Source organism: Dermochelys coriacea, chromosome 6, assembly GCF_009764565.3.
Source record: "Dermochelys coriacea isolate rDerCor1 chromosome 6, rDerCor1.pri.v4, whole genome shotgun sequence".
NCBI lineage: Eukaryota > Metazoa > Chordata > Testudines > Dermochelyidae > Dermochelys > Dermochelys coriacea.
Genome location: NC_050073.1, coordinates 115,470,887 through 115,494,076, shown reverse-complemented (window position 1 = coordinate 115,494,076; position 23,190 = coordinate 115,470,887). Strand labels below are relative to the sequence as shown.

Genomic DNA, 23,190 nt, shown 5'->3' with positions numbered 1-23,190 from the left:
CACTCCCACTTTTTGTGCTGAGGTCAGTAATAAAAAGATTAAATAAGATTGGTCCCAAAACTGATCCCTGAGGAACTCTACTAGTAACCTCCCTCCAGCCTGACAGTTCACCTTTCAGTAGGACCCGTTGTAGTCTCCTCTTTAACAAATTCCTTATCCACCTTTCGATCTTCATATTGATCCCCATCTTTTCCAATTTAACTAATAATTCCCCATGTGGCACAGTATCAAACGCCTACTGAAATCTAGGTAAATTAGATCCACTGCATTTCCTTTGTCTAAAAAATCTGTTACTTTCTCAAAAAAGGAGATCAGGTTGGTTTGGCACGATCTACCTTTTGTAAAACCATGTTGTATTTTGTCCCATTTACCGTTGACTTCAATGTCCTTAACTATTTTCTCCTTCAAGATTTTTTCCAGGACCTTGCATACTACAGATGTCAAACTAACTGGCCTGTAGTTACCCGGATCACTTTTTTTTCCTTTCTTAAAAATAGGAACTACATTAGCAATTCTCCAATCATACGGTACAACTCCTGAGTTTACAGATTCATTAAAAATTCTTGCTAATGGGCTTGCAATTTCAGGTGCCAATTCCTTTAATATTCTTGGATGAAGATTATTTGGGCCCCTGATTTAATCCCATTAAGCTGTTTGAGTTTCACTTCTACCTCAGATATGGTAATATCTACCATCATATCCTCATTCCCATTTGTCATGCTACCATTGATCCTAAGATCCTCTTTAGCTTTATTAAAGACTGAGGCAAAGTATTTGTTTAGATATTGGGCCATGCCTAGATTATCCTTAACCTCCACTCCATCCTCTGTGTTTAGCGGCCTCACTTCTTCTTTCTTAGTTTTCTTCTTATTTATATGGCTGTAGATCCTTTTACTATTGGTTTTAATTCCCTTTGCAAGGTCCAACTCTGCATGACTTTTAGCCTGTCTCTCTTTATCCCTACCTGTTCTGACCTCAATAAGGTAGCTTTCCTTGCTGATCCCTCCCATCTTCCACTCCCTGTATGCTTTCTGCTTCTTCTTAATCACCTCTCTAAGATGCTTGCTCATCCAGCTTGGTCTACAACTCCTGCCTATGATTTTTTTCCCCTTTCTTGGGATACAGGCTTCCGATAGCTTCTGCAGCTTTGATTTAAAGTAATCCCAGGCCTCCTCTACCTTTAGATCCGTAAATTCTTCAGTCCAATCCACTTCCCTAACTAATTTCCTTAATTTTTGAAAGTCAGCCCTTTTGAAATCAAAAACCCTAGTTGCAGATTTATTTTTGTTAATCCTTCCGTTCAGTTTGAACTGAAGTAGCTCATGATCACTTGAGCCAAGATTATCCCCCACAACCATTTCTTCTATGAAGTCCTCACTACTCAGCAAAACCAAATCTAAAATGGCATCCCCTCTAGTCGGTTCAGCAACTACTTGATGAAGGAATCCATCAGCTATCGCATCTAGGAAAATCTGAGCCCTATTATTATTACTAGCACTGGTCCTCCAGTCTATATCTGGGAAGTAAAAGTCTCCCATGATCACGCAGTTTCCATTAGTATTTACTTTATTAAAAACGTTAAAAAGGGCTCTATCTATATCCAAATTAGATCCTGGTGGTCTATAGCACACCCCAAGCACTATCGTAGGAGAGGCTCTACTAGTTTACTTCCCCAATGTAATTTTTGCCCAGACGGACTCTGTCTTATCCATTGCATTGCTTCTTATTTCTTTACATTCTACCTCATCATTGATATACAATGCTACTCCATCACCTTTACCTTTATTTTGGTCTTTCCTAAACAGCACATACCCTTCAATACCTGTAGTCCAGTCATGACTTCTATTCCACCATGTTTCTGTTATCCCTATAATATCAGGTTTCACTTCCTGCACCAGTAGCTCTAGTTCCTCCATTTTGTTACTTAGGCTCCTCGCATTGGTGTACAAACATCTTAATTTTTGCTGTTTGGCCTCGCTCACATTTTGTACCCTATTAGGCATAGTCATTCTACAGCCAGTATAACCTATTAGATTGGTATCCTCACTGCCCTTCCTCCTTATATACATTCTCCTACCCACGGCTGTATCCTTTCTTACTTCCGATGAATGCATCCGATGAAGTGAGCTGTGGCTCACGAAAGCTTATGCTCTAATAAATTTGTTAGTCTCTAAGGTGCCACAAGTACTCCTTTTCTTTCTTACTTCGTCTTCTTCCCTCTCAATGCTAAAATCCGGCGTGGAGATTACCTGGACATCTCCCAATCATCTCCCCCAAATTCCTAGTTTAAAGCTCTCTTAATCAGTTGTGCCAGCCTCCATCCTAGAAGTCTATTTCCTTCCCTACTCAGATGAAGTCCATCCTGAGAGAACTGTCCTCTGTCCATGAATGCCTCCCAGTGGCCATACATCCCAAAGCCGATATGTGTTTCCTAAAAATTATACATAGAATAAGTTTTCTGAAAGGCAAGAAGCCTATTGGCCGCAATAGCATCCACTAAATAGCTAAAAGTATGATCAGTTAAGAGTAAGTCATCATAAAAGCTGGCAACCTTTGCACAGATAGAAATGGTCTCTGAACTTTGGGGAACCAAAGGGAGGAACTACACACAGCACTGAACAGGTTTATCCAGCGTCTGTAACCAGTTGGTAACTACAGGGTATACCACAAACCTGGAAGTTGCCAAGAGAGCCTAGGTTGGCAGTTTTTGGAGTGAGACAATCCTTATTAATATGTAGAGAGTAAGTGTATCCATACATTTCTTAGGGCATGGAAATAAGATTTGGGTACAGTAGGTTAGGCCTGAATTACATGGTGTCAGGATCCTATAAAATACCATGTAAGGATATCTTAGGGAGCTTTCTCTTTTCTTTGTTCTCCTATATTCTATAGATAATCCTTTTATCTCCCTATCATTCTATCTTTTATCCTGCTTTCAGCTCAGCTTGGGTAGTATAGTATAACTACTCAACATTCCTAACTATTGGGGAAGCCAGAACCATCGTGTTATCGGGCATGCCACGGGTAAGGCTGGTCCTTCACCTCCTATTATCGGGTCCTCAAGGAAGGGTGTATGTTAGGTGAAGGTATCTATAACAGGAATGTTACCACCAGGAGTTTTGGAATTCTGTTACTGTTCTGCAGTCATAAGTTTCATAGCATTTATTATTCTTTTGTTAATCTCAATAAAGCTTTTCTCAATTTGGTATTGTCCTCAGTGTTAGTGTTTTTGCCAAGTACCCAGAGAGTCCTCTCCTGATACAGAACTGAGTTCTCGGACCCTGTATTCTGAATTGGACAAGAACTTATAAATCTTCCGGTCGCATGCGCTCAGTGGCGAGCCATAACAACTAACCCATAAAATTCAGGTCAACAACTGTGCCGCGCCATAGGGTGGGGGGCAGGGCCTGGCCATTAAAGCAGGGCTCCTGCCTAGGCAGGGCTCTTAGGCCCCATGGGGCTCTGCGGCAGGTGGCTGAGTGACACCACCTCCCTGCCGGGGCTCTGGCCAGCTGCTAGCGTGTGGGTGCTGCCACTTTGTTTTCTTTGTTCATGGGGGGGCTCACTCAGCCTACCCCCCACATTACTGCCATCACTGAGGTGGGGGCAGGCTCCCCCCAACTGCCCTCACTGGACTGACCAGGTGGAGGCTCTCCTCCCTCAGCCCTGGCCCCGCCCTCACTGGAAGGGCAGGAGAAAGACTCTCCTCCCCCCCCCAAGGCGGGAAGAGCAGCTCAAGTACAGCAGAGGAAAGTTGAGCGTGTGCGCATGCGCCCCGATGAGCGACGGGGCAGGGGTAGCGTGAGTGTGTGAAGTGAGGTTGATGGGTCAGAGGTGTCGGAAATTGACGCAGGCGCGTTGCGGTGTTGCGGGGAACAGAGTCGGCGCATGAGCAGTGGATGCTGCTGCTGCTGCTGCTCGAGGGATCGCATGCTATAGCGTTAGGCGCTGCGGCGGGGGCCGCGCGCGTGCGCACTGGCTGCGGGTGGTCCTGCTCTGCCTGGGCCTGCCGCGGCCCGGCGGCGGGATGAGCTGCACTTCGGGGCTGCAGACGGACTGCGAGGCGCTGCTGAGCAGCTTCCAGGAGACGGATAATGTCCGCTTCGAGGTGTTCTCCGGCCTGTGGCGGGACCGCCGCTTCCACACCATCTTCCAGTGAGACACCCGGCAGCCTCCCTTCTCCGCCCCGTGAGGGATCCGGCTTCGTCCCCGTGCGAGACCCGGCCCCCGCTCCCCGCCTGAGACCCGGCCCCCGCTTCCCCCGCCCGCGCGAGACCCGGCCCCCGCTCCCCGCCCCGCCTCCCCGCGCGAGACCCGGCCCCCGCTCCCCGCCCCGCCTCCCCGCGCGAGACCCGGCCCCCGCTCCCCGCCCCGCCTCCCCGCGCGAGACCCGGCCCCCGCTCCCCGCCCCCCCTCCCCGCGCGAGACCCGGCCCCCGCTCGCCCCCCCCTCCCCGCGCGAGACCCGGCCCTCGCTCGCCCCCCCGCTCCCCTCTCTCGTGCGAGACCTGCTCGCCCCCCTGCTCCCCCCCCCGTGAGAGACCCACACCCGCTCCCCCCCGTTTGTCCCCCTCCCGTGAGAGACCCACACCCGCTCCCCCCCGTTTGTCCCCCTCCCGTGAGAGACCCACACCCGCTCCCCCCCGTTTGTCCCCCTCCCGTGCGAGACCTGGCACCCGCTGGCCCCCCCGCTCCCCCCTCCCTCGTGAGAGACCCGGCACCTGCTCGTCCCCCCGGCTCCCTCCCTACCCATGAGAGACCCGGCACCCGCTCCCGCGCCCCCCCCCCCCCCAGAGACCTGCTCGCAACTCTCCTCCCCGCACTCCTCCCCCTTGACCCTCGTGAGAAATCCAGCACCTCTCCGTAAACCCTCCTCCTCCCTATGAGAGACCTGGCATCCCCCTGTCTCTCTGCTGTGGTCATGACAGTCAATCTAAATGTAAAAAACCAACAGGGAGTCTGGTGGCACCTTAAAGACTAACGGATTTATTTGGGCATAAGCTTTGGTGGGTAAAAAACCCACTTCTTCAGATGCATGGTCTCCCTGTTGTTTTTGTGGATACAGGCTAACAGGGCTACCCCCCGATACCTGACACCAATCTAAATGTAGCATCATTAAAAATTATATTTTTAGCTCTAGCTGTGCTCTAATGTGTTTCTGCTATGGATAGTTCTTGTTAGTTATTCTTCCTCTGCAGCCAGTGTACCAAGCTCTGCCCTTTCAGAGTCTAGTATCAGGGGTAGCCGTATTAGTCTGTATCCACAAAAACAAAGAGGAGTCTGGTGGCACCTTAAAGACTAACAGATTTATTTGAGCATAAGCTTTCGTGGGTAAAAACCCCCACTTCTTCAGATGCATGGAGTGAAAATTACAGATGTAGGCATAAATATACCGACACATGAAGAGAAGGGAATTACCTTACAAGTAAAGAACCATTGCTGACAGGGCCAATTCTATCAGGGCGGATGTGGTCCTCTCCCAATAATTGAGGAGGTGGTGTCAATACCAAGAGAGGGAAAATTGCTTTTGTAGTGAGCCAGCCACACTCAGTCCCTATTCAAGCCCAAATTAATGGTGTTAAATTTGAAAATGAATTGTAGCTCTGCAGTTTCTCTTTGAAGTCTGTTTTTGAAGATTTTTTGGCTGAAATATGGCTACTTTTAAATCTGTTATAGACTGTATAGGGAGACTGTCCTACCGGCTTTTGTATGTTACCATTCCTGATGTCTGATTTTGTGTCCGTTTATTCTTTTATGAACAGACTGTCCGGTTTGGCCAATGTACATGGCAGAGGGGCATTTCTGGCACATGATGATCTATATCTCATTAGTAGATGCGCAGGTGAATGAGCTCCTGATGGTGTGGCTCATGGGGTTGGGTCTTCTGATGGTGTCGCTAGATTTTTCAGTCTGTAACTTTAAAAAAAAAAAAAAAAAAGATTATAAAGCAAATTTAAAAGAGGGAGAAAGTGAAACCTCAAAAGCTTTAATTCTTGTAAGGTATACTGAGATTATGAATGTAGTGTTTGTATTTCACATGGCTTGTGCTGCGCTGCGTCCAAGATATACTGTACTGAACCCATGCACTTTGGCTGTATTCTAAGCATGTTATTTAAATTCCTAAAAGTAGAAATAGATTAGAAAATGCAGTAATGAAACGGTTGGTCCCTTTTTAATAAGGAAAAACAGGAATATAGAAGTATCTAGCAATGTTAAGTCTGACAAACACTAAAAGCAAGGACATTCAGGACTTAGGAGTTTGATTGTATCCTTATCATATGGGGTTTCTGAGAACAAAATCAGATCATTGCATCCTTCAGGTCTTCTGTTTAATGTAAGGAATGACAGAATGACAAGAGGTAACATTTAAGAGATTTAACCCTGATTATCCTTGAAGATTTGTCAGTTATAATCAGACCTTAGTCTAACATAAGTTTTAAATGTATTAATGGGTAGTCTTATATCATTATATGCTTTTATCTATTTTTTGTTTGTTTTTAGTGGTCAAACAAAGCCTTTAGAGAAGAATAAGTTTACACAGAAGGTGTTGGATCTGGCATGGCGATACTTCTTGCCTCCTTACACTTTCCAGATTCGTGTTGGTGCTCTGTATCTTCTGTATGGATTGTACAGTACGCAACTCTGTAAGCCAAAACAAAAGGTAAGTCTTTTTGAGGATTCCGTCTAAAAAAAAATCAGACTTTTATGATTGTATTAAGATTTCTTGTATATTTTACCACCACAACTTGAAGACTTTTTTCTTTTTTAGGAATAAAAACATGAGTATTCTGGAAGAAATGGGCCCTCTAAGAAAACTAGCCTTTTTGAACATCATTAAAGTCTGAGAGCCTGAAAACTGGCTAAATTAACTAAAGCCATGCTATTTTTCGGAACTTAAAATATCACTTGCCTGTGCCTATAAGAAACTCTCCTTTGTTTAAAAAATAATAAATTAAAGTTTATAGGCTTCCAAATGTGAGCTGAGTGTAAATGTTCAGTAGTCTTTTTCTAGGGCTGCAGAGAGCTCTAGTGCTGCTGATGGTGCTTATGTTTTCCCAACCTGTAGCAAAGTGAAAACTGGCCAAAGTTTCATCCGTTTTCATTTTACACTCTTCAGAACTATATATATAACGGATATTATAAGTTTAACTGCAGTTTCTTCTGAAAGATATAAGCAATATAGATAGATGTTCTGAAGCTATTCTTTAGAAAGGGGGACCTAAAAAGAGATGTTGGGGGAGGTGTAGAATAGATGAATTGTTTTTGCACCATCAAGAGCTGAGGGGTAAAGTAGCAAGAACCATCTTCACAGCCAGGACCTTCTGGGTAGGAGAAGAAAACGAGGAAAATGTTTTCTCTCTCAGGTTAGGGGAAAGACTTTTCATCTTTCATACACCTAACTGGAGTTCCTGAGCAGGTTAAAATAATGGCACTTGGGTAAGAATCCTTACACTGTTCTCTTTACAGCTTTGAGGAGTGTATGAATTAACTTCTCACCTTGGCAGATCAGAACACAAGGGGTGGGCTTGTGTGTCTTTGACATTAGTCTTTAACTAGTAGGTTTATTCCCTGACATTTAGGTGTCCGTAAAATTTCCAACTGCTGTGTTGAAGGGAAGTGCGTATGTGGGCTGAGAGGCAGGGACTGATGAGATGCATTGAAAAAGTGTGGAAGTATCAGGTTTTGGAGAAGAAACAAAATGTAAAGATGGTGTTGGAAATGCAGTGTAGGGAAAGGTATAATTAGACTACTTATGAGTAAAAAATATGTGCATATGTAAGGATTTGCAAGTTTTGGGCCCAAAGTTGCATTTCAGTGGTTGAAATAAATTACTAATGCTGTTACAGTGCATGCTTTAACTTCAGACAAGTCAGGAAATTCAACTGAGATAACTGGTGAAACCTGTCATAACTTTACAAGTATTTAAAACTCAAATGGCTGCCACCAACATATTTTTTTAGCAGTGATCTAAGAAGTTGCAATCAACTGGAGAAAGTGGAAGGTAGACAGAATAGATAGGGAAGGAAAGGTACTTCAGTAAAATATCATTGCAGTGTTGATAAAACTACAGCTTTACAATGCAATTTCTTAAAAATACTATGAACTTGGGTCTGCACATTCGTAGCTAAACATAGTGTTTCAGCCACCTAAGAATCTGAGACTTTTGCTCTTTGAACGAAGTGTTGCTCGTCCCCATTCAGAGAGATGCTTATCTTCCCTAATTTTCCGTAATCCTCCCAGTGTTTACCTTTTAATTATAAATTCAGATCTTAAATCTATGCTTTTGCATCAGTCACTGCCACTTGGGTCTGATGAACACATGAAATAGCGCCTTGGCTGTGCAGGGCGTTCTTCACCGCCTTTGTGGCATGTGTGCAGATTGTGCGATGAAGGTCTGATAGGAGGCAAGCCGTGGCAATTTTAAATGGCGTTTGGTGCGCCTGATTCACTGCTCACGCCACAGGCTGTGTGTTGCTCTCTAACTTTCCCCTGTGAACCCTGCTGCCCTACGTTAATGTGCTGTAGATACTTTTTAGAATGCATCAGCACTGTCCACAGGGCATTTAGAGAGCAACGAGCAGCTTGTGACTAGGGTGGGGAAACCAGTGCCCCAATACCATTCCAAATTCCTACATTGCCTCCTGTCAGATACTTTTTAGCCAGTGGGGGGAGGAGGAGGAGAGAGGGAACACAACAGAGGAAGAAGAGAAGGATCATCCTGGGAATGAGGTCCAGGCCAAGGAGTGGCCAAGGTAATTAAGAGCCCTAGATGGCAAAGGAGGCCTGCTTTCCTAGGGTCAATCCTCCCCTTTCCCCTATTAGGAAAGGTGGAGTGGGCAGGGTCCCCCTTGATCATAAACAGGGAGTGAGGGGAGAGTTCCTGGTTTCTCTGGGAAGAGAGGCGGGGAGGAGAATTTCTGGTTTCACCAGGGGGAAATGTCATGGCTATGCGAAGGCATGGAGCCCCATACACATGCACACGGTTCTCTGGCCGCCTGCCTAGGAAAATTTTGTGGGCAAGCATCCATGATGGTTTTTTTTTTGTTTTTTTTTTGTTTTTTTTTTTTTGTTATGATCCACTTGCCCCAAAGTTCACCAGCTGCCACTGTCTGTCATAATGGCTGATATAGGTGATAACAATAGCCAAATGTGGCAACAAATTGAAAATGGTTTCAGAAGTTCAAAATAGACCATACAAATGAATGTAAAGCAATTTAAGCTGTCACAAAAGGTTGAAAATTATGCATACTATTGAACTTTTCCCCATGGACATATCTATCGCACATAGTGATCTAAGATGTACCTCAAGCGTTCCAGGCGCTAACCCATACCTAGGCCCCTTCCAAATTCATGGCCATGAAAAACGCGTTATGGACTGTGAAATCTGGTCTTTTATGTGCCTTTGCCCTATACTATACAGATTTCACAGGGGAGATCAGCGTTTCTCGAATTGTGGGTCCTGACCCAAAAGGGAGTTGGGGGGTCTCACGTTTATGTAGTGCGTCATGGTATTGCCACCCTTACTTCTGTGCTGACTTCAGAGCTGAGCGGCATGCCATACCATGCTTCCCTTACTTCTGCGCTGCTGCTGGCAGCAGCTCTGCCTTCAGAGCTGGGCTCACAGCCAATATCTGCCGTTCTCCAGCTGCTCAACTCTGAAGGCAGCGCCGCTGCCAGCAGCAGCGCAGAAGTAAGAATAGCAATACGGCAACCCTCCCCCTACAATAACCTTACAATTACAACACCGTGAAACTTTAGTTTTAAATACCTGAAATCATGAAATTTACAATTTTTAAAATCCTATGATCATGAAATTGACCAAAATGGACCGTGAATTTGGTATGGCCCTACCCATACTTCTGTATTTGGCTTTGCACCTTTGGTCTGTGGTCCAAGTAACCTTTCTAATTCCTCAACTTTTTTTTATAAACATCCCTAAAAGTCAGAGTAAGGTTAGTATCATTGTATTCATTGTCAAAACAGATGGCTAAACCTAGAATACTAAACACAACAGTGTTGTATAGGATTACTTACATGAATTACTTGTTACTATTAGAATCTGTTACTGCATCTTTTCTGTAGTTTTGAGGTCACTTCTGTCATATACACCCTATTCAGGCATGTCTCCAGTTTGTAGCATGCTATGACTTTACTCCACTGGTCAGCTAAAATCTCTAACCACCGTTCAAGGAAATGTGTATCAGTAAAATAGATTCCTTTTTTCTATTGCAGATCAGGATTGCACTCAAGGAGTGGTTTGAAGTTCAGAGATTTCAACAGGATCTGATAAATGCCCAGCATTATGATGCAGCGTACATATTTAGGAAGCTGAGACTAGACAAAGCATTTCACTTTACAGCAATGCCCAGACTTGTGAGTTATTGCACAAAAAAGTTTACTTCCTTTAGAAAATCCCTGTCTATCTTCTCATTGTTGTACAATGTTTAGTTAAAAATAAGAAATGAAGAGAGAGTTGAGCAGTACCAGTGCACTTGGTTTGCAGTTATTTTTTTACAATACCCCAAAGTGCAGTAGGCAGTTTACATAACTAACTTGCAATAGAGGCTGTTGGATTTAAAATGTAATTTAGATGTAATCTGAATCCATCATATGTTCTGCTTTAAAAAAACTAGCAATTATTTGAAAAAATATTGCTTTGGCAGCTTTATAATGTATCATGTCTTTTTTAATCTGTAGAAATTAACATTCAGTTTTTCTGAGTTTATATGGTGGCTTGAATTTCTGATAACATCCATGCAGTGAAAGAATATCTTTTTTTTTTTTTTTTTTTAAGAAGTGTTTCACAAAAGCTATTTTCAGAGTAGCAGCCGTGTTAGTCTGTATTCGCAAAAAGAAAAGGAGGACTTGTGGCACCTTAGAGACTAACAAATTTATTAGAGCATAAGCTTTCATGAGCTACAGCTCACTTTTTTTTGAAGTGAGCTGTAGCTCATGAAAGCTTATGCTCTAATAAATTTGTTAGTCTCTAAGGTGCCACAAGTACTCCTTTTCTTTTTACAAAAGCTATTAAATCATTGCTGTGAGACTGAATGCTTGAAAATAAATCTATACAGATGAATGTCGGGATCACCTTGTTTTCTAGATCCATGCCTTTCAGCATCTTTCATTTTTGACTGTCAAGGTGAGAATTTCCATAGTTATAAATATACACCTGTACATTTCTTTTACCATGTATTTCGAAATATACCCATATTTATACAGCTGTCCTTCAGAACTAAGAAAAAGATTCGGGAAACTGAACTTAAAGAGGAATTTAAGGAGCTAAGTAACCGAGTAAGCAGGCTCATCACTAATGATGTGTTGGAGGTACAGTAACTTTTATGCTACAAAATAATTATCATTACTGTCAAATGTAATTTCTCTAATTGCATGGTCTAGTCCTCGTAAAAGTTTTGTTACAGAAATGAGGACAATTATATGTACCAATAGTTTTACCATCCGTTCTGAAACACTGCATCTATTTTCATGGAAGGACTACAATATTTGTATAATACCAAAAGTGTGCGCAAAGTGCTTCACAGGCATGTTAAGAAGACTATTCCTTGCCAATCCAAATAGACAACTCTCAGACAAGAAGTGGTGGAAGTAAGCTGCAAAAGACAGTATTTTAATTTAAATTTTGACCTTTGTGTTTGCCCTGGTTCGGCAACTGGCTGCATACAAGTGAGCATGTTGATGTACCATCATATAATCAGCTGCAGGATTGGGGGGTGTTTTTTTTTTTTTTAAACCCTTGCCTCTTTTCCCATTTTAAATCATGGTCATTTTACCCTTTCCCTTTGTTTAGTATAATGTTACCTATACCAACTCTGGCACTGGAAGCAGGATAGAGTTTTTCTTCTATTACATTGTCTAGTCATGCTGACCAGCCGTCTGGTTCATGATGTCTCTTCCAGTTGGTTCTAGCATTTTAGACTTGTGCACAGAGAAGACCTGCCCCACATCTCACGTGCTCCATTGCCACTGAAATCATTAACTAACAATGAAATGGGGGGAAACTTTAAAATGCCTCAAATAGTTGAGGATTGAAATCTTTGCCTGAAAATAATTACTTGGTACCACTGATGTTTCCTTCTTAGTGCACAGTCTGTCTTCCTCTGCTTCTCCACTAAGCTGGTGGGACCATGATACTAGATTTTAATTAAAACACTCTTATGACTTGCTACTACTGACAGTGATCAGCTAATTTTAACAACCTCCTTTTTAAAACAAACATACTGTGTTAAAAAAAATATATGCGCAATGTCCATATTTAATGAGGAGTTTATATTCTTTATTTGTTGCTACATCGTTTTTTTTAAAAGCTTTTAACATTTTTCATTTCAGGAAATGATGAATGTTCATGACCACTATCAGAAAATGAAGTGTTTGATCTCCATTGACAGATCCCAGCCGGACAAGGCTCTGAGCTTGATAAAGGATGAATTTGTAATTAATATTAAGAATATGATTTTGGAATATCAGCAATGGCAACAGGACAAAATGGTAGGCTATAGTGTCTATTGTGCTGTGGCAGTGCAGGTTATCATGAGTGTGTAGAATGTGTTAAATGTGTGAAGATCTCTGAATATATTTTTCAAATGAGAAATTAAAACTTTGTCTTAAAAGATTTGTCATGAGTGAAACACCAGATATATAATGTGTACACGTTGCCTCTATGGAAGTCTGAAGGATTAGTGGTGCATGAATGCTTTAAGTAGGGATCTATGCAATCCTGTAATGTAAATGTTAAATGTGCTACACACACTTACTTTGAAGTCATGCAAGGGACACGATACTAGTAATTAAAATATTAGATTGAGGTAGAAGGGAGGAGAGAATGTGGTTAGTTTCCTAGAATAAATTGATCTTTTAAATTTTATGTTGTCAAATGGAAACTGAGATACCTGAAAATGTGCATAGTAAAGTTGACTTGTTCAAGTCCTGAATGAGTTTTACATATCTATACTTTTTCAGAAATCCTCCTCAAAGGCTAAAGATAGTGACGAAATGACTGACAAAAAGGAAGGAGGGACTTCTCAAGACTCAGAAGTAAGAAAAGTTTACTGTGTAATATTATAATGTTATTGGGCAACCTAATCTGCATTCAGAGCACGTCAATCTGTGATCAAGTCAGGAAACTAAGCAGTGGTCAGGTCAAGCCTGGCTAGTACTAGCATGGGAGACCTTCAGATTCCAGAGTTCTGAGTAGTGTTCGTGTTTTTTAGCAAGTATGTTCTTCTCTGTTAGTGGTGGACTCGGATCACCACTTGAGAGGTCCTGAACACTTGTCATGAAGAATGCCATGGCCATTCTCCACATAAGTAGGGGTTCTATCCCTTCTATCGTGGCCAAATTCCTTTCTGGTTCTCCTGTAGTTTCAACTGAATGCTGTATTCAATTTTTACCTAAACTGTTTCATAGTGCTGCTTTTTGTTTAAATAACTGCTGGGTTGAATCCCAGAAAAAGTTATCTTTCATAAAAAGGTAACTATTTGCATGAATAAAGAAAAGGAGCACTTGTGGCACCTTAGAGACTACTAAGGTGCCACAAGTACTCCTTTTCTTTTTCCGAATACAGACTAACACGGCTGCTACTCTGAAACCTATTTGCATGTATGATTTTCTGCACTGTGGAAACCTAGGAAAGCCAAAGTCACAGTTGCTTTACTCTGGAAATCTGATAGTTTGTTTTACTGAAATAAGGACTTTTTAAGCAGCAATTATTTTACACACTTAGCTCTCTATAAATGACACAGTTTGTAAGATGCATCTTCTACATTGACTCTCAAGTAGTTGTTTCTTAATTTAATATTGCCCTTTCACTAAATGTTATATCAGGTAATATGGAAACTGCCTCTTTTGTACACTTTTATATTCCATCAATTTGCATACTGTAAATATTGAGATTTATTCTCTTCCCCAGTGCCCAACTCCAAGATAGAGACATAGCGAGTGAATCTTATAAACAGTTGTACATTCACAGAAGGGATCGCTGCCTCATTTATCTTCATCCTCTAGTTGTTTTAAGATGCTAGTTTCTTTGAGCAAAGTGAGTCTGTCTTGCATTTTATTTCTGTTTTTCATAATTGATCATAAGGAAGGACAAGATCAATGGACAGCTAAGACATAGCAGCAAAGCTCTGTGGCCCTTGTCAAATACTTGAAAAATACTAAATCAAAGTATTTTTGTATGAATGCAAGAAGACCTATAAAGCCCACGGTTGGCATGGTTCAGAGGATGGGACAAGGGTGTGGGAGATCTGGAGTCTTTGACATGTGGTGACCCCTTGGGCACGTCTTGCTAGCTGTACTTAGTTTCCTTATATATAAAACAGGGATGATGATTCCCCAGTTTAGTAAAGCACTTTGAGATCTGCGTGAAAAGCTCTCTGATTACGAATAAAAATGAGCTTGGAAGAAGATTAAGGGGATATGCCGGAAGCTAACTTTTAACTGGCTTTTTCTGACCTTTTTCTTGTTTCTTTACAGGGTTCTGAAAGAGCAAATGCACTGGCTAAAATCAAATACAAGTCCTATAATGCAGTTGCTGAGGTAAGTAAACAATTAGGTATATTTGTTAGGGAATTGTTAATTGTTACCTTTCCAAAAACACTCACTTTGACTTAAATTGTAATATGGTCAGAAAAGTGATTTATCAAAATGGCACCATCTGCTTCAAGCCCTGCTCTCATTGGGCATTCAGTCTTACCCACGTTATTGGCAACAAAACCAAATTTTTACTACTCCTATTAGTTTTGCAAAAGCAATACAGGTGTTGAGAGTGAGCTGGATTCTAGTCTGGCACGTGACAGAACTGTTAGTAAAGTTCCTTATGTCAAGATTAATTGGCCTTCATTTAATATCTGTGCACACTCCTTTTTTCAGTGGAGTTACACAGGTAACTGAGAACAGAATTTTGTACACGCGTTTTAGAAAGCTGCCATGACTTTCCAATCCCAGGGCAAACTGTCTATGCCGGCAGTTAAAAACAAAACAAAAAAACTCCCATACTTTTATCTGTCAGATGAAATGCGGTAAAATTTTCAAAAGTGACTTTAGAATTTAGGCTGCTAAATGCTTTCAACTTTTAATGTCTTGGGAGTTTTTAAAAGTGAATGAGACTTAAGCTCTGAGGTCACTTTTTGAAAATGGGACCTAGGCTTTTAAGTCACACAGTACTTTTGAAAATGTTATTCTAGATCTGATTAGTCATTGAACCAATAAACATGAAATCCCCCAGTCTCCATTGGATTGTTTTTTATAGTAGATCCACACTTAAACATTTTTCTCTCCTAATATGGGGAATGTGGATGCACATATTTACTAAAATCACGATATAGTGCTTTGAATATACAGTTGTAAAACTTGGAAGTTATAGTGATGTTGCTTTCCCAGGCAACTAAGAGAAAAATGGAGCCCCAACCTGGACAGTAAAAACCCCATTTGGTCTTGGTAGTCTGTCTTTGTTACACAAGAAATGTTCTTAACATTTGCTGCTTATTGCTTAAAATAACTGTATAAAAAATATAACACTAGGGCCTTCTCTGTGCTCTTGAAAATGTCTCACAATGTGTTCATTATTTGAATGTCAAATAAGCAGTGTTATTCTGAAATGGTAATACTTTAGGAGGTGGGATTTTCAAAGGTGCCTAAAAGAGTTGGGTGCCCAGTTCTTAACTACTATGGACACTTACTGTCATTATTGTCTTGTCTGTTAAACCAGGGGTTCTCAACCTTTTTCCTTCTGAGCTCTCCCCCCCTCCCCCAAAAAAATTCCACGGCCCACCCTTGCCACAACAACTATTTTTCAGTAGATTAATAGCCATGGCTGGCTTTAGGACGTAGCAAGCAGAGCGGTTGCCTAGGTCCCCATGCCAAGAGGGGCTCCACAAAGCTAAGTTGTTCGGGCTTTGGTTTCAGCCCGGGGAGGAGGGGCTCGGGATTCAGCTTTCTGCCCTGGGCCCAGTGAATCTAATGCTGGCCATCCTCTCTGGTTTATTTTGGTGGACCCCTGAAACCTACTTGCTGCTCCCCCAGGGAGCTCTGGACCCCTGGTTGAGAACCGCTGTGTTAAGCATACTGTGATCACTGGCGTGGTGGTGGAAACAGAAAGATGTCTTAACATGTCTTATTTCCCTAACAAGATTCAGTTACTTGCTGAGTGTGTCACTATTGTGTGTATGTAGTAACTAGATTTCTTTCTGTTGCTTAATGGATTTATTTGGATTTTAGGCCTCCAAATCAAGAAGGCACCGTCAAGTTAAACTAGAATCTTCTGAATCTGGGTCTGATCAGGGAAAAATGAAAACCCCCAGGTGTAAAAGAAGCAGAGAGAGGTCACGGTTGACACAGAAGAGAAACTCATTGGAAACCAAAGGTAATTCTTCATTATATTAGCGGTACTGGAGATGCTAAGGAACTCTTCTCTCCCCTCTGTCAGCCAAGGCAGTTGGTTATAGTTCTTATCAGCAGATGGAGATAGGAAATAAAGCAAAGGACTTGAGATGTCACTTCCCTTTGTAAATGCACCTTACTTGGCTGATCTTGCTCAGTTGTCTTCTCTCCCTCAGCAGGTGGAAAGAGCTGTGGCTAAGCTAACATGAACTCTTATCTCTGCTCTTGGTAATTCTCCCCACAAACATTTCTTTACTGCCAGTAATGTAGGGTAGAATGCTTTTTATTTTTTTATCTACTCTCACCAGTGTGTATTAGATGGCAAAGGCAGACTACCAACTGTTGTTCTTTCTCTCCTTCTGGGCAAGGATTGGCCTTCATGAAAGTAGAAGCAGTGTATGAATGTTGATAGCTCCAGGGGCCTAGCCCAAAATCCAGAGAAAATAGAAACAAAAGCAGAAAATCGGACTATCTTCTGTTTTTGTTCCTGTTGTGTTCTTCAATGAATGTCCTCCCGTTTAAGAATTCAGTATTTATCTGCTCTTTAAGCTTATTAATGAAGATACTTAAGAAGGTTATTTAATAATACAGATGTCTTGATGTCTACAGCATCCCGCTCCCATCTGATACACAGTGCCATTTATTTTTGCCCCTCACTAATGGTACTTCAGTCAATTTTCAATTCAGATGACACTGTTGGCATCCAGTGCATTGCTTTTGAATAGGACTGAAAACATTGAATCAAATGTTTTGTTTTTTTTAAATCCTGTTATATTGCAGCTACCACACTGTTTCTTTTACCATTCTATAAAAAGTTGTCTGAAAGGAATTTTATATAATCATGCAGTTAATTGCTCAAGGCTCTGTAATCACAGTTCCTGCTCACAATAAACGTTTCATTATTTTAGTGAAGATTGCAGTTAAACTTTGCCAGGATCATTTTTAGTGCCATATTAGGACCTGCTGCAGACATGGGAGAGGTGCCCCAACCCAGCCCCCTGGACTTACCACGGATAGGGAAGAGGCGCCCCAGCCCAGACCTGCGTGGATGGGGAAGAGATGCCCTGGACCTGCAGCAGCCGGAGGAGAGGCGCTATCCCCTCCAGACCAGGTGGTGCTGCCGGGGGAAAGAGCTGGGGGAGAGTTCTCTCTCCCTGCCATAGCCCCGGGGCAGCCTGCACCCCTCATCCCCAGCCCACAGCCACAGCCGGAGCCCTCACCCCACCCCCCGCACCTCAACCCTCTGTCCCAGCCCTCGCCTGCACGCCAAACCCCTTATCCTTGGTCCCACCCCAGAGCTTGCACCCCCAGCCGGAGTCCTCACCCCCTCCTGCATCCCAACCCTCTGTCTCAGTCCTGAGTCCCCTCCCACACTCCGAACCCCTTGGTCCCACCCCTGCCGCATGAATGTTATGTGCATCAATATGGAGGTGATGTGTGACACATCAGTTCCATATTTGTGCACATAACAAAATTCATTCCGCACAGGTGTGGGCAAAATTAGAGGGAACACTGCTCATAACAAAAGAACCATGGGGACATGGTCAATAAAATTAAAAAGTGGCTAATTCAAGACTGATAAAAAGGACACTTTTTCACCCGGCATGGTTACATTGTGGAACTCATTACAGCAGGCAGTTGTTGAGGCCAAGAATGTAGCAAGATTCAAAAAGGATTGGATATCCGTATGGATATTCTTGTTGTACAGAGATGTTGTAGTTAATGTTAACAAAGTTTGGAAGAGATGTTGAAATTTGTTTAGGGTTTAAGATAATCTAACATTCATAACTCTGAACAAAATGTTTTGGTTGTTCTTTCAAAAGTTTACAACTGACCATTGACTTAATACAGCTTTGAAATTATACTATGCTGGAGAAGAATGCTGCTTCCCCTTTATTTTTTAGTAGTTTATGTTTAACACAAGTCAGTTTGTAACTCTGAGGTTCTACTGTATTAGAGATCAGGGTGAGGTCGAATATGGGAAACAGATTACCCCAGTTCTGACTTCTGCAGGGTTCTTGCACCTTCCTCTGAAGCAGGAACTCAGTTTACCTTAGGGCCAGTGCCAGTCCTCAAATCCTCCCAGCAGGCCAATAATGTCATTGAAGAAGGTGTTCAGAAAAGAAAATGTTTATATTGTATTTATTTTGAATTTCTTAGAAATAATAAAATTGTCATACAACTTTATACAATTCTTTGCCTGCCAGAGTGTTTTAGTGTTTGCCAGACACCTGGCAACGCTTCAGTTCTGTCAGTTTGTTGATGTTTGGCCTCAGTGACTGAGCTGTTGAAACCTTCAGGATTGCAGCAAGGTGGGCATCAGATATTTGTGTTTTGGTATTTTGATTTGTTTATATTCATTGTGGGGAAAAAAGTGATGCTGACTCTCCCTGGCAACTAATGATTCTGCCTCCATGGCTGACTCTGCCCGGTGATTAGTGATGGTATCTCCGTCCCTTTCCCCCAGCCGCAGACTGCAGTGGGGAGGTTCTCGGGTTGCAGATGGCCCGCGGGCCAGGACTTTGAGACCGCTGCTCTGAAGCATCTAGTATCTGCCACTGTAAAAGACAAGATACTGGACTAGATGGACCTAGGTTTCAGAGTAGCAGCCGTGTTAGTCTGTATTCGCAAAAAGAAAAGGAGTACTTGTGGCACCTTAGAGACTAACAAATTTATTAGAGCATAAGCTTTCGTGAGCTACAGCTCACTTCATTGGATGCATTTGGTGGAAAAAACAGAGGAGAGATTTATATACACACACACAGAGAACATGAAACAATGGGTTTATCATACACACTGTAAGGAGAGTGATCACTTAAGATAAGCCATCACCAACAGCAGGGGGGGGAAGGAGGAAAACCTTTCATGGTGACAAGCAGGTAGGCTAATTCCAGCAGTTAACAAGAATATCAGAGGAACAGTGGGGGGTGGGGTGGGAGGGAGAAATACCATGGGGAAATAGTTTTACTTTGTGTAATGACTCATCCATTCCCAGTCTCTATTCAAGCCTAAGTTAATTGTATCCAGTTTGCAAATTAATTCCAATTCAGCAGTCTCTCGTTGGAGTCTGTTTTTGAAGCTTTTTTGTTGAAGTATAGCCACTCTTAGGTCTGTGATCGAGTGACCAGAGAGATTGAAGTGTTCTCCAACTGGTTTTTGAATGTTATAATTCTTGACGTCTGATTTGTGTCCATTCATTCTTTTACGTAGAGACCATCATAGGGCCTAATCACATCAGCCACACTATCAGAGGCTTGTTCACCTGCGCATCTACCAATGTGATATATGCCATCATGTGCCAGCAATGCCCCTCTGCCATGTACATTGCCATGTACATTGGCCAAACTGGACAGTCTCTACTCTCTGCTGGAATTAGCCTACCTGCTTGTCACCATGAAAGGTTTTCCTCCTTCCCCCCCCTGCTGTTGGTGATGGCTTATCTTAAGTGATCACTCTCCTTACAGTGTGTATGATAAACCCATTGTTTCATGTTCTCTGTGTGTGTATATAAATCTCTCCTCTGTTTTTTCCACCAAATGCATCCGATGAAGTGAGCTGTAGCTCACGAAAGCTTATGCTCTAATAAATTTGTTAGTCTCTAAGGTGCCACAAGTACTCCTTTTCTTTTTAGATGGACCTAGGATCTGATCTAGTCTGGCATTGGCTTATCTTCCTAAATTCCAAAAATAATTGAGTAGTTCAGTAAATTAATTCACTTAGCACCCTAAGATGTATATCATTTGGATCAGCTCATTTTTATGTAGTCATATTTTCCAAGTATTTTCTTACATTCCTCCAAGTATATTCTAATCAGGGTTTCATAAGGTGTCTGACTTTATTTTCTTAAAAGACAGTGTTGAAAAATTCAGGTATTCCATCCATTTTATTTATAAATTTCATTCCTGTGAAAATGAACATTTATTTGGTCTGATGGATCTGTAGCACTTCGTTATCTGCAAAACCTCTTTATTCCCTGTAATCTCTCTGGCTAATGCTAACTAACCCTGCATCCATCTTTTTAGAGTCTTTGTTTAGTATGTTTTATGTTTATATTAGCAGTTATTGCTCAAGAGCCAAACGAAGGTTCTGTGAAGGTGCTAAAAGCTCCTTAGTACCAACTGATGTGTGCTTTTTTTAATCAAGAGCAAGTAAGCAATCTGTCTGGATTGTTTGTACCTGAGATGCAGAGACATTAATAACTGGTGGCATTTTTCCCCTCAATATTTCTTTGTAGATAGGAGACAAGCAATAAAGAAGGAAGCCATTACTCTGAATCGTAGGATGCCTGTAATCACAGAAGAAGAGAATTCCAGTGAAGAAGGTATGACTGCAGTCCTAACATTTGAGACGTGTTTATTGTAACTAATTACTCTCTAGTGTTTCTTTTTGCAAATATATTTGTGGTTTTCAAAGTACCAAAGGTGCAGTTAAGAACTCTACCTTCTGTATTATAACTACTGCTGTTCTGGTTTCCTGTCTTGTCATAGCTAGACTATTTCCAAACCTGCAAGTTTATTTCCATAAAATAGCACAAGGCTTTAGCAAGCACCCTGCAAGCACATAAATAATCATTTAAAAGTCTTGTAATGCCATATGCATCTTTTCCCATGTTGTTCTTAATATAGTGCAGTCAGAGCAAAGATTGCACTCAATTAAAAGGAGGATATTTATTCTTGGCAAATGCTGTAGGTGAACTTATAATTCTTACATTTATTAAAAGGGAGAATAAAACCTCTTTCAAGTGTTCTCCCAGTTGCTTAGTTGTATGCTAGAGCAGCCTCTGGACTAACTTGCAATGGAGGCCAAACTAGCCCTGGCTAGCCTTTCAGTCAGAGGACATAAAGTGGCCATCCCTTGGGTCATGTTTGATGCATACCTCAGTCAAACCAAGGATCAAGAGCCAACCCTATATACATGGAGTAAGGACTTTCTCTGCAGTATTGGAGACTTCATGGCAAGGTTGGGATGTTATTCCATTAGTAATGGAAAAGAGGGAAGAAGTTTTTGATATACTTCATCTGCTTGTGTCATGAAGGAGAATATAGCTTTTACTTGAAAGTAAAAGACAACCTTAGAGAACTTCCATTGGAGCTGGTACTATGGAAATTACAGTTGCACTTGGGGCATTGCTAAAATCTCTGTTTTTATTGAGTTGACCAGTGATCAGAAGCTTCCAGGGCAAATTTTCCACTGTGCCCAAGCAGAGCTCAATTATGGTGGAACTGGAGGCTGTCTGGAAATGGTGGCAGCTCCTTCATGCCTGTGGAGGATTGAGAATAGCAGCAGTACTTGCCATCCCTCTACTGCATGTCTGGGGTAGGGTAGGTAGGTGTGGCAGGAGTAGAGGAGAAACCTTCTATTGGTTATCTCCAGCCACATTAAGGTCATTTTGTACCATGTACGCAGTGCAAAGTGGACTTAACGGACCAGTGAATCTAACCATTAATATGAAAGGCTAAGGTGCAACTGAGGCTACCTAAAATAAGTGGGAAAGGTGATGGATAGCTTATTGACAAGCTTTAACTAGTGCCACATGGGGTAAAGCTCTTATGGGGTCAGCATTATAGAAACTGTATTAAAGTAGATGAATAGAGAGGGAGCATGTGTGTACTTGCCTTTTTAAAGTGCAAGGAGTTTTCATAGAGCTGAGGAGAGACTACTTCCTCTGAAGACCTCCTCATTAAAAATATAATTGTAGCTAACTTTTGAGTGAATGTGTTTAGTTTATTGACTTCAAATCTAAACTGTAGTAGTGCAATTAATTGCAGTTCAGGTTAATTACTAATATGCCATTTAAATGATCATGTGGATTAAAAGAGCACTTGTATGTCTAAATCAGGAAGAAATGGAGGACAGCTTTTTTTGGATAATGCCAGTGGTAAACAGACTTTGTTACAGATACATGTGCAATCAATTTAGACATGAAACATTTGGGATCCATTGTTTTAAGCACTTCATGTGCGAAACTTAGATTGAGATCATTGGGAGTTCATGTGCAGAAAGCTTGCAAAGTATTTATATATCTGAATAAACTTTAAAGTACAATAATCTGTTCCCATAGTGTTAGTTGATACTTGAAGGGGTACACTGTCTCTAATATTTTGAATAAAATTATATACTTTAGCTTTTATTTGACTTTCTTATTTATAAAAACAGTCATCTGGCAGGCTGTTGAACCTCTTGTATCTCTTCTTGTCAGATCTTCCATGCCCTAAAAGGAAAAGAACCCGTTAAGAAAGGATCAAGTTGAAGAATTTCTTATATGAATTAGACTGTTAGATTTTTTTTTTATGGTCAAATATAAATGTCTAAAACAACTTTGTAAATGATTTGATTTGGTCATCTCTGTGCAGCCATATCAAATGAAGTCACAAAGCAAAAATTACTCCTATTAGAACTACAGGTTATGTGGAACTGTAAATAGTGACTTCAGTATATGTTGTGTAATGCTACAACCCAGGTGAAGGTAGACTGGAGTGGAAACTTTTTCTCCCAAAAACTAAATGGTATGTGTCCTTGAACCTGTATTGGAAATGGTGAGGGGCAGAGGGCTCCTTTTTTGTTTTGTCTAGCTTTTGCCATGTGAGTTGACATTTATAACTCATTTCCATTTAACACAAATAACTATCTTTTAGCAGAATCTACTAAAGAACCCTCCGAGTATGTACACTATATGGACAAATAATTTTGTACTTGTGTATATCAGTACTCTTAAAACCTCTGAATGTAACTGTTAATTTTGTAATGTTAGTGACCATTTAAGATTACGAAGTGCAATAAATGATTTTTTTTT

The 23,190-nt window shown here is 41.6% G+C and overlaps 1 protein-coding gene across 1 annotated transcript; it reads left to right on the top strand.

Annotated features, from left to right (window-relative positions):
• The first annotated feature begins 3,875 nt into the window (after nt 1-3,875).
• Nucleotides 3,876-23,190, top strand: SNAPC1 (small nuclear RNA activating complex polypeptide 1). Its single transcript, XM_038407069.2, has 10 exons — nt 3,876-4,155; nt 6,501-6,660; nt 10,233-10,373; nt 11,223-11,327; nt 12,348-12,506; nt 12,978-13,052; nt 14,493-14,555; nt 16,236-16,380; nt 20,632-20,718; nt 22,597-23,190. Exons 1-10 carry the CDS (start codon nt 4,028-4,030, stop codon nt 22,629-22,631), a joined length of 1,098 nt encoding a protein of 365 aa, XP_038262997.1. The 5' UTR covers nt 3,876-4,027; the 3' UTR covers nt 22,632-23,190.

Coding starts and splice junctions, on each gene's coding strand:
- SNAPC1 (XM_038407069.2), top strand. CDS start 4,028: ATGAGCTGCACTTCGGGGCTGCAGACGGACTGCGAGGCGCTGCTGAGC. Junction 11,328..12,347: donor TCACTAATGATGTGTTGGAG/GTACAGTAACTT, acceptor TTTTCATTTCAG/GAAATGATGAATGTTCATGA. Junction 13,053..14,492: donor GGACTTCTCAAGACTCAGAA/GTAAGAAAAGTT, acceptor GTTTCTTTACAG/GGTTCTGAAAGAGCAAATGC.